Genomic DNA, 15,685 nt, shown 5'->3' with positions numbered 1-15,685 from the left:
CACCTGGTTGCCCCCACACATGCTTGTCACCATCTGACACCAAATAAGTTTATCTTGGTCTCATCAGACCACAGGACATGGTTCCAGTAATCCATGTCCTTAGTCTGCTTGTCTTCAGCAAACTGTTTGTGTGCTTTCTTGGTCATCATCTTTAGAAGAGGCTTCCTTCTGGGACGTCAGCCATGCTGACCAATTTCATGCAGTGTGTGGCGTATGGTCTGAGCACTGACAGGCTGACCCCCCACCCCTGCAACCTCTGCAGCAATGCTGGCAGCACTCATACGTCTATTTCCCAAAGACAACCTCTGAATATGACACTGAGCATGTGCCCTCGACTTCTTTGGTCGGCCATGGCGAGGCCTGTTCTGAGTGGAACCTGTCCTGTTATACCGCTGTATGGTCTTGGCCACCGTGCTGCAGCTCAGTTTCAGGGTCTTGGCAATCTTCTTATAGCCTAGGCCATCTTTCTGTAGAACAACAATTCTTTTTTTCAGATCCTCAGAGAGTTCTTTGCCATGAGGTGCCATGTTGAACTTCCAGTGACCAGTATGAGAGAGTGAGAGCGATAACACCAAATTTAAAGTGGTTGTAAACCCTTACAAACCACTTTGACCTACAGGTAAGCCTAGATTAAGGCTTACCTGTAGGTCCAAGCAATATCTCCTAAACCTATACGGTTTAGGAGATATTTGCCTGAAGACAGGCACCGCTGTCTATGGCGCATGCGCCGTAGACAGCGGCGCGCAGGCGCACTGAACGCGGCAGTTCCAAAAATGGAGCTGCCGCATTTGTCGACTCCCGTGCGCATGCGCGGGAGTGACGTCATCGCGGCTTCGCCGAATGACAGCGGTGGAGCTGCGAGACGCCACAAGCAAGATGGATGCGGCGGACTACAGGGGACAGCGCGACTTCGCTGGCTCCTGTGTCAGGTAAGTGACACATAATGGGCTACTAATGCGATGCATAGTAGTCCATTATGCTTTACCTTTGCAGGGAAAAAAAGAGGAAGTAAACTCATCAGGGTTTACTTCCTCTTTAACACACCTGCTCCCCATTCACACCTGAGACCTTGTAACACTTACGAGTCACATGACACCGGGGACGGAAAATGGCTAATTTGGCCCAATTTGGACATTTTCACTTAGGGGTGTACTCACTTTTGTTGCCAGCGGTTTAGACATTAATGGCTGTGTGTTGAGTTATTTTGAGGGGACGGAAAATTTACCATTATACAAGCTGTACACTCACTACTTCACATTGTAGACAAATGTAATTTCTTCAGTGTTGTCACATGAAAAGATTTACAAAAATTTGAGGGGTGTACTCACTTTTGTGAAATACTGCATCTATCTATCTATCCTTGGTTGGAGGAAATGGCGCAGCCTGTGCATGAGTACCCGCAGCTGCTCACTGTCAACGGGGAATTTACGTACAGGAAATAAAATCCGGAATGTTCCAGGATCTGAGTCTCTACATGATTTACTTCTATTTCTGAACAACAAATCTCTTCCACAGTCTCATGGGAAGACATGTTTACACAGCAATAATCTTCCCACAGGAAAGCCGGCTGCTACACGGTGTGCCGGTGTGAAGAATACGTGGAAGAAGTGCGGCCCGGTACACACAGACCGATTGCACTGGGATGGGGCGGCCAGGTAAAATAACAACGCCTAAAGAGAACCTGTCACCAAGTATGTTCATATAATCACATCAACAAGATTTCTGCATGTAACCTTGTTTTCTGAACCCACAAGCCAACAGAATACAGATGGGGAGTCTAAGCCATGGTGCTCCACCAACCACCCACAATACAGTATATGTCCTATAGTCACAGTGGCGTAGCGTGGGTTGTCAGTGCCCGGGGCAAGGCAAGTAATTTGCGCCCCTTAACTTGCAGACTTTTAGCACTCCCTGAGTCCTGTCCCTTCCCTTCCTACAACCCTACTAACCAACCTGATTCCTATACTGACCACTACTCTACACTACACTGACCACTATACTGATCACTACACTACACTGACCACTATACTGACCGCTACACTACACTGACCACTACACTACACTGACCACTATACTGATCACTACACTACACTGACCAGTGACCACTATACTGATCACTACAATACACTGATCACTATACTACACTGACCACTATACTGATCACTACACTGACCACTATACTGATCACTACACTACACTGACCAGTGACCACTATACTGATCACTACACTACACTGACCAGTGACCACTATACTGATCACTACACTGACCACTATACTGATCACTACACTGACCACTATACTGTCCACTATACTACACTGACCACTATACCAATCACTACACTACACTGACCACTATACTGATCACTACACTGACCAGTGACCACTATACTGTCCACTACACTGATCACTACACTACACTGACCACTATACTGATCACTACACTACACTGACCAGTGACCACTATACTGATCACTACACTACACTGACCAGTGACCACTATACTGATCACTACCCTGACCACTATACTGATCACTACACTGACCACTATACTGTCCACTATACTACACTGACCACTATACCAATCACTACACTACACTGACCACTATACTGATCACTACACTGACCAGTGACCACTATACTGTCCACTACACTGATCACTACACTACACTGACCACTATACTGTCTCTGGCTGCTCCCTCTCCCTGGCCAGCAACACGACTCTCGTGATCACGAGGGAGCCTCACCTACTCTTCTTTGTTCTCCATCGGTCCAGAGGGGAGGAGGAGGAGGAGGAGGAGGAGGAGAAGGAGGAGGAGGAGGAGACAGCGGCAGCTCACAATCTCTATTTTGAGTTACCCCTGCGCTCCACCATGTTCAGACTCTGGCGCCCTGCGATTGGGTGTATGGGGTCATGTGCGGCAGCGGGGCTGGCCTGTTGACGATCACGGTTGCTCCTGGAGTCCCGCCTCCACAAATGACCCCATTCGCCTAATCATAGGGTGCCAGAGACTGAACATGTGCAGAGGTGGGACTCCAGGATCTCCCGCGATCGTGGATAGGCCAGCCCCGCCGCCGTACATGACCCCATACGCCCCAATCACAGGGCGTTGGAGACTGAACATGGCAGCCATAGCGTCTGAACACTAGAAAGTAAATTTAAGAGGAGGCAGCCAGAATTTTTGAGATGGGAATGAGGGACACCTACTCATAAACATATGTGGGCTTAGGACACGCCCCCCTGCCACACCCCCTTAAAGGAGAATTAACCCCAAAAAAGTTTAATTAAATCCACAAGGGATTTTTTTATGACTACTAGTCCTTTATATTGGCTTTTAAAATTTACAAATGCAGCAATTTAGAATTTGGATGAAATGTTTAGCACTGGGAAACACTTTTTGAAAGATAACAAGTGTATTTTATATACAACTATATAGATCAGACCAAAATGAGGGACAAATGAGGAGGAAAGAGGGACAGAGGGACATTGCTTCAAATCAGGGACAGTTACGACAGGGGCGATATTAGTGCGTGTGATGGGAGCCGTGTGAGATGCGGCCGTGCATCCGTGGTGTTCAGTTTGGGGCAGAGGAAGTCCCAAGCCTGAGAGGAAGTCCATGTGGGACGGGAGCATCCAGGAAGCTGTAGAGAAAGTCAAGGAGGGACAAGCGCAGCTAGGGAGCTGCAAGGAAAGACGCAGATCTAAAGTACAGCATCTACACAAAACCCTGGGATATGTTTGATGGTCAGGAAGGCCAAAAAGGTGTTTGATGGTCAGAAAGACCCTGCAGAGGTACTCGCAGGGCTTTCTTTAACATGGGGCAAAAGGGGAAGCTGCCCGGGCCCATTAATTGTTGTGGGGCCCAGAGCAGCTGCCCCTTGAGCCCACACTGCCCGCAAATAGTTGATAAGTGGATTTGAGGGGGGGGGGGGGGGCAAGAAAATGTTTTCCCAGGGTCCAATCAATACTAACTGATGCAAATGAATGGGAGGCAGATTCCAGGTGCTTTGCAGAGGCTATTTCTAGTGTTAAAACACCTGAAAACAACCTCAGTGTGAAAGGGGTCTTAAAGCTAAGGGCCTGACCCTCCTGAGTACCTCCTGAGTACAGGGAGTAGTAAAGCTGCCACAAGAAAGCCAGGAGGCTGAATGTCATGTTTTCTCAGTGATGGCGAGAACCCCCTCTGCGTGGGAAGAACTTTCTGTATGAACTTTGACTTGTTTTTTTTAAATAAAAGTGGGTTGTCATGCCCTAAAATACAGTTTGGACTGGCACTACTCATTGTAAAAGCACCCACCGCTTTAGTTTAATCACCCCAACCTCACACTCGATAATTACCGAATTCAGGATCAGAGCGATGGGTCTAGAGCAGTGGTCTCCAAACTGCGGCCCGAGTGCCAGATGCGGCCCTTTGCTTGCCTTTGTTCGGCCCCTGGGACACTATTCCTGCTAGTGATACTTGACCATATTCTATCCACTGGCACCAACAATGGGGCACTAATCCGCCTCCGAATACCAAAGATGGGACACAGTTTACTCCCACTGAGGCATGAAAAAAACATTTCTATGCGTGCTGGCCACAGCCCGGCCCCCTTAAAGTATGAAGGACAGTAATTCTGTCCCTTTGTTTCGAGAGTTGGAGACCCCGGTATAGAGCATGCACCCCCAAAAAACAAGTCAGCACTTTCAGTGCCGATATTTAAGGTTCTCTTTATCATGAGAAGGCCGTGCCAGGATTTTTTTTTTATTATTAGGGGGCTCCCTATGTGATAGCACAATGGAAGTGACAGGTTCTCTCTATTAAGACATTGGGGTCTACTGCACCACTAATATCTCCACTGCACACCATTGAAGCTAATAAAACCCATATTGGGCTTGATTAGCTTCGTCACCGGCCCTAGAGGTCGTGGAATGATGGCTCTGAAACAGGAGGTGACAAAATGCCAGCCCACCCTATCCCTGGGCGTTACCACCATGCCTCCAGGGGTTTCAGGGGGAGCGCTGCACTTAATACATATTATCAATTCATGGTTATGAAGTGTTAAAAAGGTTCCAAGTGTTCCCCTCTTGAGGGACATTTAGCACCATCCTGAGTCAGTTTAATTTCTAATATTTTTAATTCGGCAGCTTGCATTTATTTGTACCTGTACTCAGAGTATGCACATAAATTATTACTTACATATTCTGAACAAATATTAAAAATACTTTCAACAAAACAAGTTCTCATTCACCTCTGTAGCTATAGGCATTCTGAAGAAAATAATCCTCAGAAGTTACTACAAAGGCACTGAAATCTCAACTGTGCTTGGAGTGCATTTCACAATGAAAGTACTAGTTGTAAAGCCTCAAGGTTTTTTTTTAATACAATGCATGAAGGTAAAAAACCTTGAGGCTTTACAAACCGTCTGTGTTTAGCAGTATCCCCAGCCCCCTTAAAACTTTCCTGAGGTCCATCCAGATCTGAGTCAGTTTAAAAGCCAGATACACCCACTGCCAGGTCCTGTTGGGTCAGGATAGTGCACCTCCTCCAATGCATACCTCTGCCTGCAGATCAGGATGAATGGCTTCATATGAACTCTACAGTGTGCCTGCTGAAGATAACAAGAGTCCTGTACTGATTCTTAAGCCTTATACACACGATCGGATTGTTGGCCAACAAAACCGTGGACTTTTGTCCGAAGGGCGTTGGCCCAAACTTGTCTTGCATACACACGGCCACACAATTGTTGGCCAACAAATACGAACATAGTGACGTACTACTTTGTTTTTCAGCTCTTTAGCACCACCCTTTGGGCTCCTTCTGCTAATTTTGTGTTAGTAGAAGTTTGGCGAGTGTTGATTCGCGCTTTTCATTTCACACTTTTAATTTCGCTCTTTTCAGTTTGTTTCTGAACGGCCGTTCGTCAACCAGACATGTTGCGGAATCGGAGGAGATAACGGGTTATTTATTATTGGCCTTGGAGTTATTGCTTTGACATAATTTTTTTGGTTGAATAATGATTTGATGTTATATTTTCTATATTTTTGGATGCATAGAATGCACTTTTTGGTAAAGTTCTATTGGCAGGTAGCATATCTATTTTTTTTTTATGCACAATAAAAAAAATTGAGTAGAATAATACTTGGCTATGTGTTTTACTTCAAATGACAGTTGGGTAGTCGGCAGTTACATTTCAAAAAATACAATGTAAAATTAACAAGGGACACCAACATAGTTCTATCTTTGATCTTATAAACTACAGGATAATGGTGCTGTGGTAACTTGCCCCAATAAAAATAAAAAAAAGCATAACGTATATACTCGAGTATAAGCCGAGATTTTCAGCCCCTTTTTTTAGGCTGAAAGTGCCCCCCTCGGCTTATACTCGAGTCACCGCCGTCTGCCTACCCGATCAGCGTGTCGTGCAGACAGACGGCAGCCATTCCACTATTCAAAAGCTGCGCCTCCCTGTCTGTGATAGGCAGAACACTCAATTTCCCAGCAGTCAGTGGTCCGCCTATCATGGACATCCTCTCATCCTCATACTACGGACGAGGATGAGAGGATGTCCGTGATAGGCGGAACACTGACTGCTGGGAAATTGAGTGTTCCGCCTATCACAGACGGAGGCGCGGCTTTTGAACAGTGGAATGTCCGCCGTCTGTCACAGACGAGGAGAAGAGGTGCGGCGATCCTGGCATGGCCGCCGTATGTTTTTACATGCAGATCGCTGCAGAAGGACACAGGCTGCAGAAGGACAAAGGCACTGGACACAGGTAGGCTGGACACAGGTAGGCTGGACACAGGTAGGCTGGACACAGTGATGGACACAGGTAGGCTGGACACAGGTAGGCTGGACACAGGTAGGCTGGACACAGTGATGGACACAGGGATGGACAGGCATGTCTCACCCTCGGCTTATACACGAGTCAATAAGTTTTCCCATTTTTTTTTGTGGTAAATTAGGGGCCTCGGCTTATATTCGGATCGACCTATACTCGAGTATATACGGTAATAATATTATTCTTGATATCACTAGGAAAAAAAGCCTTTGAAAATTTGTTTGCAATAACTCCATCAGTATCACCAGCAAAGCAGCTTCATTATTATCCCATTAAAGAAGAAGAGAATTGTGCGCTGCATTTCCAGATTTCATAATTTGCTGCGTCACCAATGTCAATTCTCCATTACGAACGCTACAAGACGCTTCCGGCTCGTCCTTGCTTCCGAGCATTGCGTGTTTGTACTTTGGACTTTTTTTGGACTTGTGTACACACGCTCGGAAAATCCGACAACAGGCATTTGTCCCCGGAAAATTTTAAAACCTGCCATCCAACATTTGTCCGCGGAAAAAGCTACAACAATTGTCCGATGGAGCATAAACGTGATCGGATTTACTGCCAACAGCCCTGTCATCGAAAACATTTCTCGTCGGAAAGTGCGATCGTGTGTACGGGGCTCTAGTTGCAAGTCCCCTCTGGTGCTGAAACCGATTACTCGCGATTCCCTCCAAACCTGCATATCTCTTGCATATAACCCCTTTGAAGCCACAGTAGCAACATTGAGCCCACCTTCATCAATCAATCCCCCTCCCCTTCTGATTCACATAGTCATTGTCCGTCTCTCACAGCTATTAACTTACTCTACAAATCTATCATTTTGTTCCTGAGCATTTTATGAAAGAACACATCCCAGCATCCCCTGCAAAGTAAAAGCACAATGGGCTAGTATGCATCGCATACTAGCCCATTATGTTGCATTTACCTGCAAACAAAGCCTGTGATGTCCCCGCATCCATCTTTCCCCTCTTCCTTCCAGGGGACTCGGGCTCATTATGCTATGAGTAAGTGCTAATTTTAGCGTGAAACGCATCAACATTCCATGTTCTACATTCCCTCCGCCAGTAAATTTTCCATTTTTTGTCAGTAAAAAATTCTGCGGGAGGTTGGCAGCCCTGCTCGGGCTCTGCGACTGGCCAGGAGCGCATGACGTCACGGGAGCCGACGGTCACAGCACAGGCCTATTAGAAGCGGCACGATCGTGCTCTCTTTCTTCAGTGCGCATGTGCCGATGACGTCGGCGCAGGCGTATATGATAGAGATCTCCTAAACTGTGCAGGTTTAGGAGATATTTCCAGTACCTACAGGTAAGCCTTATTATAGGCTTACCTGTAGGGAAAAGTAGTGTGTGTAAGAGTTTACAACCACTTTAAGCAACTGATCAGCAGATTGCACTGTTAAAATATGCAGCACCCAGTGGCAAGCAGGGAGAAGCATGCATTTCTAAAGGGATCCCAGGATTGTGTTCTTTCATATATTCCTCTTGAAGGAAGGTATAAACAGGGTGCTGTGATGTTTTACAGTGAAGGTTTTATACACCTACATTACACTTCAGCTTCAATCACAGATTACTAGTCCTAACGTTTTGCTGGCAATACCAGATATTTTTTTTTTTTTTACAGTACAGCTTTAACAAAAAAATGACACAGAAACAGAAGATTTTAAATCAAGATCTCATTTTTATTTATACAATGTTGTCACACATGTGATATGAGCGATGAATGGATCTCAGCTCTGCAGAGGGTTACAGATCAGTGACAGGATGCAGATTATTGCACCGCAGAGGGGTCAGCTGTGTTACCTGTATGTATACACACACATTTTCCCTGTCATAAATGACATCCATGCCACTTCTCTCTCTCATATTATATATATATATATATATATATATATATATATATATATATATATATATATATATATTATATATACACACATATACAGCAGGGATCTCCAAACGTTTTAAACAAAGGGCCAGTTTATGGTAGTTCAGGCTTTAGGGGGGGGCGGTCTGTGATCAGTGTCAGTAGAAAATGTCCCGGCATCCGTGGGAGAAAACCGTGACCCATCATTGGTCTTAGTGGGAGGAATAGTGCCCCATTATTGGTGTCAGTGGGAGGAATAGTACCCAATCAGTGGTCTTAGTGGGAGGTATAGTGCCCCATCATTGGTGTCAGTAGGAGGAATAGAGCTCCATCATTGGCCTTTGTGGGAGGAATAGAGCTCCATCATTGGTGTCAGTAAGAAGAGTGCCCCATTAATGGTGTCAGTCGGAAGAATGGAGCCTCATCATTAATGTCAGTTGGAGGAATAGTGTCCCATCATTGGTGTCAGTGGGAGGAATAGAGCTCAATCATTGGCCTTAGTGGGAGGAATAGAGCTCCATCATTGGTGTCAGTAAGAAGAGTGCCCCATTAATGGTGTCAGTCGGAAGAATGGAGCCTCATCATTAATGTCAGTTGGAGGAATAGTGTCCCATCATTGGTGTCAGTGGGAGGAATAGAGCTCAATCATTGGCCTTTGTGGGAGGAATAGAGCTCCATCATTGGTGTCAGTGAGAAGAAGAGTGCCCCATTAATGGTGTCAGTCGGAACAATGGAGCCTCATCATTAATGTCAGTTGGAGGAATAGTGTCCCAAGGGCCGGAGAGGGGCAAGCCGCAGTTTGGAGACCACTGTTCTACAGTAAGCTCGGCTTTCAAAGAAAAGCATTTAGACTATTGACATTGACAGTGATAACATTTCTTATGAAAGATTTCCGATGCATTTATGAAAAAAGATGAAATAGTAGAGGCAAAAATATGTTAATCAACAGAACAAAAATTATTCTGTCCCAGTGGCAAAAGGAGTCGTGTATGGAAATGACAAATTACCAAAATTAATTCTTCAACTCAGGCGTCTGCAAATACACTTTGCTGCCCTATCCCAGCACTGCCCTTACTGCTCCATTCTATTGCCCCAGCACTGCCCTTACAGCCTCATCTCACCGTTCCAATGCTGCCATTATGCCCTGCTGCCCTTACTCCTCTTCCTTGCCCTTAGTCCTTATTTTCCCAGGATGGTTTTTACTCCTCCTCACTGTCCCACTTCTGACTTTACTTCTCCTCCATATTGCCCCAGCATTGCCCCAACTCCTCCTCTTCTCACTGGCCCAAAATTGTGCTCACTCCTCTTTTTTACTGTCCAACTTCTGCCCTTACTCCTCCTCCTTATTGGCCTAGCATTGTCCTTACATCTTTTCCTCATTGGCATAGTATTGCTTTCACTCCTCACTGGCACAGCATTCCTCTTACTCCTCTTATTGTCCCACTGCTACTCTTACTCCTTATTGGCCCAGCATTGCCCCTACTCCTCTTTATTATTTAACCCAGCGTTGCCCCTATTCCTCCTTATTGGCCCAGCATTGCCCCTGCCCCTCCCCTTATTGGTACAGCATTGCCTCTTCTCCTCTTTATTGGCAATGCACTACCCCAACTACTTCTCACTGTCCCACCTCTACCCTCACTTCTTATCGGCACAGTATTTCCCTCACGCTTCTTCCTTTTTGGAACAGCATTACCCTCACTCCTTATTGGTCTAGCATTGCCCTCACTCCTCCCTATTGGCACAGCATTGACCTCATTCCTTATTGGCACAGCATTGATCCTACTTCTCCTCTTTATCTGTAAAAAATTGCTTTTACCCCTTCTCTTTGGCACAGCATTGCCCTCACTACTCATTATTGGTACAGCATTACCATTACTCCCCTTCGCTGTCCCACTCCTACCCACACTCCTCCTTAATGGCACAGCATTGCTCTCACCCCTTCTCCTTATTGGAACAGCAGTGCCCTCACTCCTCCTCTGTATTGGCACAACATTGCCTTAACTCCTCCTCCTTATTGACACAGCGTTGCCCTCACTTCTCATTATTGGCACAGCATTGCTCTTACGCCTCCTCATTAGTACATCATTGCCCTCACTTCTCCTTATTAGTATATCATTGCCTTTACTCCTCCACATTGGCACAGCATTGCCTTTGCTCCACCATATTGGCACAACATTTCTTTGGTCTTTCATATTGGCACAGCATTGCCTTTGCTCCTCCATAATGGCACAGCATTGCCTTTGCTCCTCCATATTGGCACAGCATTGCCTTTGCTCCTCCATAATGGCACAGCATTGCCTTTGCTCCTCCATATTGGCACAGCATTGCCTTTGCTCCTCCATATTGGCACAGCATTGTCTTTGCGCCTCCATATTTGCGCACAATTGCTCGGACTCCTCCTCATTATTGGCAGAACATTGCCCTTACTCCTCACTGTCCCATTGCTGCCCTTACTCCTCTTACTTATTGGCACAGGCATTACCTTCCTTCCCTCCCATCTCTTGGCCTTGCATTGCCCTCCCTCCTCTTTGCTGTCCCACTACGGCCCATGCTCCATGCGCAGCGTCTCTCTGCCAATCTGCTTAAGTGGGGAAGCAGTACGTCCCTGGGGCAGAATAATTATATTATATATTATATCACAGTAAGTGTAACACAGAATCTGAAATAAAATAATTCTCCTCTCTCTACGGTGTGACACCGTATGGGGTCTGCTCTGGAGGGGACAGAGAGCTGGTTCCAGTAAAGGGGTAGGATCAGGGGGGTAACGGTAGCTGTGGCTGTCGCCAGACCCCCTCTTCTCCTGGGAGGCCCATAGGGCCTTCTCTAGCCATATCCAAATACCCTCTTCATCAACATCACCTCTAAAAATATGTGCGCCCCCCCCCCATCTCGTCTCCTGGATGGGGGATATACTATGCAAGGTGTGCGGTGAGGGGGATTGGAGGGGTGTTGAGGTGGAGAGGAAACAAAGCTCAGGGGCCCTGCTTGAGATCCTGAACCGGGGGCCCCGGGCCTATGACGTTATACCACTGGTACAGCCCCATCTTTATTACACCGCTCACTGGAGATAGGTCTGTGGCATCATCAGCTCATATAGCCCCTTCTGCAGCTATCTACCAATCTTCAACATATCCTTCCAAATCCTCTATTTCGCTCATAAACATATTCACAAAAAAAAAAGCTAATCTTCATATTAAATGTTCCATCAATTCCTTCATACCAGCTGAAATTTCAAATCAACTCAACCAATGTGACCAATGAAACAAAAACGCCCCCTTTATGCGATTTCTAGTTGTTTCATATACACCAGCCCTGGCAGTCACATGTTTCAGGTAATTGGGGTGTTATGGCAGCACAAAGGAATGCGCCTGAAAGCAAATTATACATATAAATTTAAATTTTTTCAGGCTCACAAAAACAAAAAAAAAAAACAAAAAAGGAGTTTCACTTGCTCAGGGCACAGACAGAAGAGGGATTTGACCAGCTGGCCGTGCAATTAATAAAACTATTCGGGAATCATGCTTTTCTTCAGATGTTTGATGCAGTTTAACCAGCTCAGCAGGATCACAAACAAGTTTCGTCCCTTCTGAGGACTGTACAGTCCCTAAATACTTGTAGCAGTAAGTAACAGAAAGAGAGCACAAGGACACCCGCCTGATAAGCGGGGGACTACTGATGAATCACTGTTCACAAAAAAAAGCTGAATGTCTGCCATACAATGAATCCATTGACCGCCAAGGAAATGCATCGAGCTGGCCTTGTCCTAACAGTAAGTTTGGATCTTTGTTGACTGGCGTTTCTTCCATGTTTTCCCCAATGCTGCCTCTCCCCGCAGGGGCTGGATGTCAAACAGCCACTCCCAGGCCACACCCCTGGGGCCGTAACGCTGCGTCACCCCCCCATCCCGCTCGCAAGCCTCCTGCTTCAATATTCCAGAGACTATCCACTCTGGCGCTGCGGTCAGTTCAGAGGGGAGCGCTGTTTGATGAGGGCCTCTTCCAGAAAGTTGGCCATTTTCTGACAGTCGTCCTGAGGAGACACGCAAGATAGAGGTTAGGGAACACAGGGTGACAACATTTAAGAAGAACTCGACTAAAATACGACACAATCCCGTTCCCATTTCAAAAACACTTCGGCTTTCTGTTATGCCATGCCTGTAGCTGCCAGGTACATGTGCAGGAATTCTAATTTTAGCAACTTCTCTTCTTTAGCAAGTTTATGGATCAATTCATCCTAACCACTTGATTACTGGGCACTTATACCCCCTTCCTGCCCAGGCTCTCACTTTGACAATTGCGCGGTCATGCAACACTGTACCCAAACAAAATTTTTATCATTTTATTTTCAGACAAATAGATGTTTTTTCATATTTTGTTATAACATTTTGCAAACAGGTAATTTTTCTCCTCCACTGATGTGAGCTGATGAGGATGCTCTGAAGGGCACTGATAGGCTGCACTGCTGAGGTGGCAATGATGAGTGGCATTGATAGGTGGGGATGATGGAAACTGATAGGTGGCATGGAGAGGTGGCACTGATAGGGAGCACTGATGAGGTGGCACTGGCCTGCACTGATTAGGAGGCACTGATGAGGCTGCACTGAGTGGCACTGATGGAAACGGATAGGCGGCACTGAGGTGGCACTGATAGTTGGCACTATTAGGCGGCGCTAATAGGCACTGATAAACGGCACTGATAGGCAGCACTGATGGGCACTGATAGTTGGCACTATTGGGCGGCGCTAATAGGCACTGGTAAACGGCACTGATAGGCAGCACTGATGGGCACTGATAGTTGGCACTATTGGGCGGCGCTAATAGGCACTGGTAAACGGCACTGATAGGCAGCACTGATGAGGAGGCACTGATAGGTGGCACCGGTGGGCTCTGATAGGTGGCACTGATTATCAGCACATGCGGGTGCTAAGGGGATAGATGTCCCTCTAATCCCTCTAGCAGATGCTGACAGCGTGAAGAAAAATAAAAAACAATAACCGGCATCTGTTTATTTCCGTGATCAGCTGTCATTGGCTGACAGCTGATCATGTGTGTAAAGGGCCTGCTGTGATTGGCCCTTTACCCGATCTATGATCGGCCGAGTCTCACGGAAGCGCAAGAACAGGAAGACGTCTACAGACGCTCTCCCAGCAATTTAATCCCGCGCTTTAGCCGTCTTTGGCTGTTGCACGGGAAGCAAGTGGTTTAACAGCAGATTTCCCATGTGGCATCAATGAAGTGGAAGATTAGCCATTTGGAATGCTGATCCTCTTCCCCATAAGCTCACATGGCCAAATACCTAGGCTGGTTATGTGAGCATCACTGGAGGAAGATATGGAAGTATTTTCTCCAGGAAGGATAATTTTCTCCTGTAGCGCCCTCCTGTGGGTCCTCTGGCTTACCTTAAAAGTCTTGGGATGGGGAGGACATGTCCTTTTGGCTTAGTTCCCCCTCACTCATGGGGGTCTCCCTTCGGGGGAGCCCCACTGGGTACTTGGGTGGGTCTGTTTTGGCAGACCCTCCAGAGAAAGGGGTTCCGTCTGGCTTCCGCTAGATGGACCCAAGTGAAAGCATCTCAGCCCCCCGTCTGGAGCCTAATGCCCCGCAGGATCAGGGTAAGGACCTTCCTATGGAGTACTAGTGTAAAACCCGTTGCATGTTTTGTGTCAAGTCTTTACGTGTGTGCACTTTTTTTGGCACCGGGTGGAGTTTTTGGGGGTGTTTCACAAAAGAACCCTCCTCGGTTAGGTTGCTAGTGAGCTTAGTGTAAATTTTGTCTTTTTGGCTCTTCTGTAGCGAGTGGAGCAGAGTGTGATTGTTTTTGCTTGTTCTGGGTCTCACAGGCTCCAGGCTCAACTACTTCTCTCTGCCTTCTATCAGGTTCTAGAATGTAGCGGGCTGGAAGAGGCAGACCCTGACCTTGAATATTTATGGGACTCAAGCCAATCTCCAGGTAGGTGTGCCCAGAGGATGGAAAGAGAGCCCATAAATAGTCTGAGGCCCGGAGCAGCTGGGTTCTTGTCCCGAAGGAGGAGATCACAGTCTGGAAGGGCCTTCAAGGCAAGTCAACTGAAACCTACAGAGAGTTCATCAAGGTCCCAGCTCAGGAGGAGCTGGGGGGGGGGGGGGCCTATGTTCCTGGAAGCAGTTCACAGTCAAGTCAATGGGATGCATTGAGGATCCGGCCTGGAGATACAGAGTAAAATGTCTCGCCAATACTGAACAGGATCAATCCAAGTATCTGGTATCTGGAGTAACAGTAAGCAGAGGCCTGGAAGTGGGATCCTAGCAGTGGCAGCCCGTCCCTTAGGGGTGCACGGGCACGGGCCCCTTATCTACATACAGAGTGCCGGATACATGGATTTTGAAACCCCCACAGGTGTTTTTTTTTTTTTTTTCAAGCATGTGATTAGAGCCAGAGGCTCTAATACTCTTCAAAAACCTGTGGTCTCGGGGGGCAGAGCACTGCGCTCTGAGCCCACCCAGTTGCGTGACAATAGCGAATGAACATTCGCTATTTTCATGCTGAATCTCCTCTCCGCCAATTAGGAAGCGGGTCACGAGACCAGTTTCCCGATTGGCCAAAACGCCAGGCGATCCTATTGGACGCCTAGGACGAGGGGGGAGAGAGGAGAGCACGATCCCGACCGACCAGCCGCCACTGTGACCATGGATGGCTCGCCCGCAGCGGCTCAGCCATCTGACACTCAAACAGGGGAGGGAGGGGAGATCGAAATCATCCTGGGCAGTTAAGGAGGCCATCTGTCTCGCGGAGGGGGGTGTGTGTTCCCCGCATTCACTCCCCCCCCCCACCGGGAGGGGGTAGGTGGAACGGCCTCATCTCCCACGGGGGGTGGCGGTATTGGTTTGCCGCCCCCCCCCATCCCGCCCCAATTATCGAGCCTCAGCCGCCACTAAATCCCAGTGACTTTCTGCTGTTTGACCCCTTGTGTGACTGTTAGTGTTGTGAAGTGGGATTTGCCCTACTGGGAGTCCCAGAGGTATT

General features: G+C 47.2%; 1 protein-coding gene across 3 annotated transcripts in view; it reads right to left on the bottom strand.

The window, feature by feature from the left end:
- Window positions 1-8,477: 8,477 nt before the first annotated feature.
- NRBP2 (nuclear receptor binding protein 2) overlaps window positions 8,478-15,685 on the bottom strand; it is a 173,799-nt gene continuing 166,591 nt past the window's right edge. For all 3 annotated transcript variants that reach the window (XM_077493455.1, XM_077493454.1, XM_077493456.1), the window contains one exon: window positions 8,478-12,712. In XM_077493455.1, coding sequence (XP_077349581.1) covers window positions 12,644-12,712 — 69 coding nt within the window. In that variant the 3' untranslated portion in view covers window positions 8,478-12,643. The remainder of the gene's footprint in view (window positions 12,713-15,685) is intronic.

This window comes from Lithobates pipiens, unplaced genomic scaffold (genome assembly GCF_037356315.1).
Source record: "Lithobates pipiens isolate NorthernLeopardFrog02 unplaced genomic scaffold, aLitPip1_a1.2 Scaffold_19, whole genome shotgun sequence".
In the NCBI taxonomy this organism is placed as follows: domain Eukaryota; kingdom Metazoa; phylum Chordata; class Amphibia; order Anura; family Ranidae; genus Lithobates; species Lithobates pipiens.
This window is presented reverse-complemented; position numbering and strand designations above follow the sequence as displayed.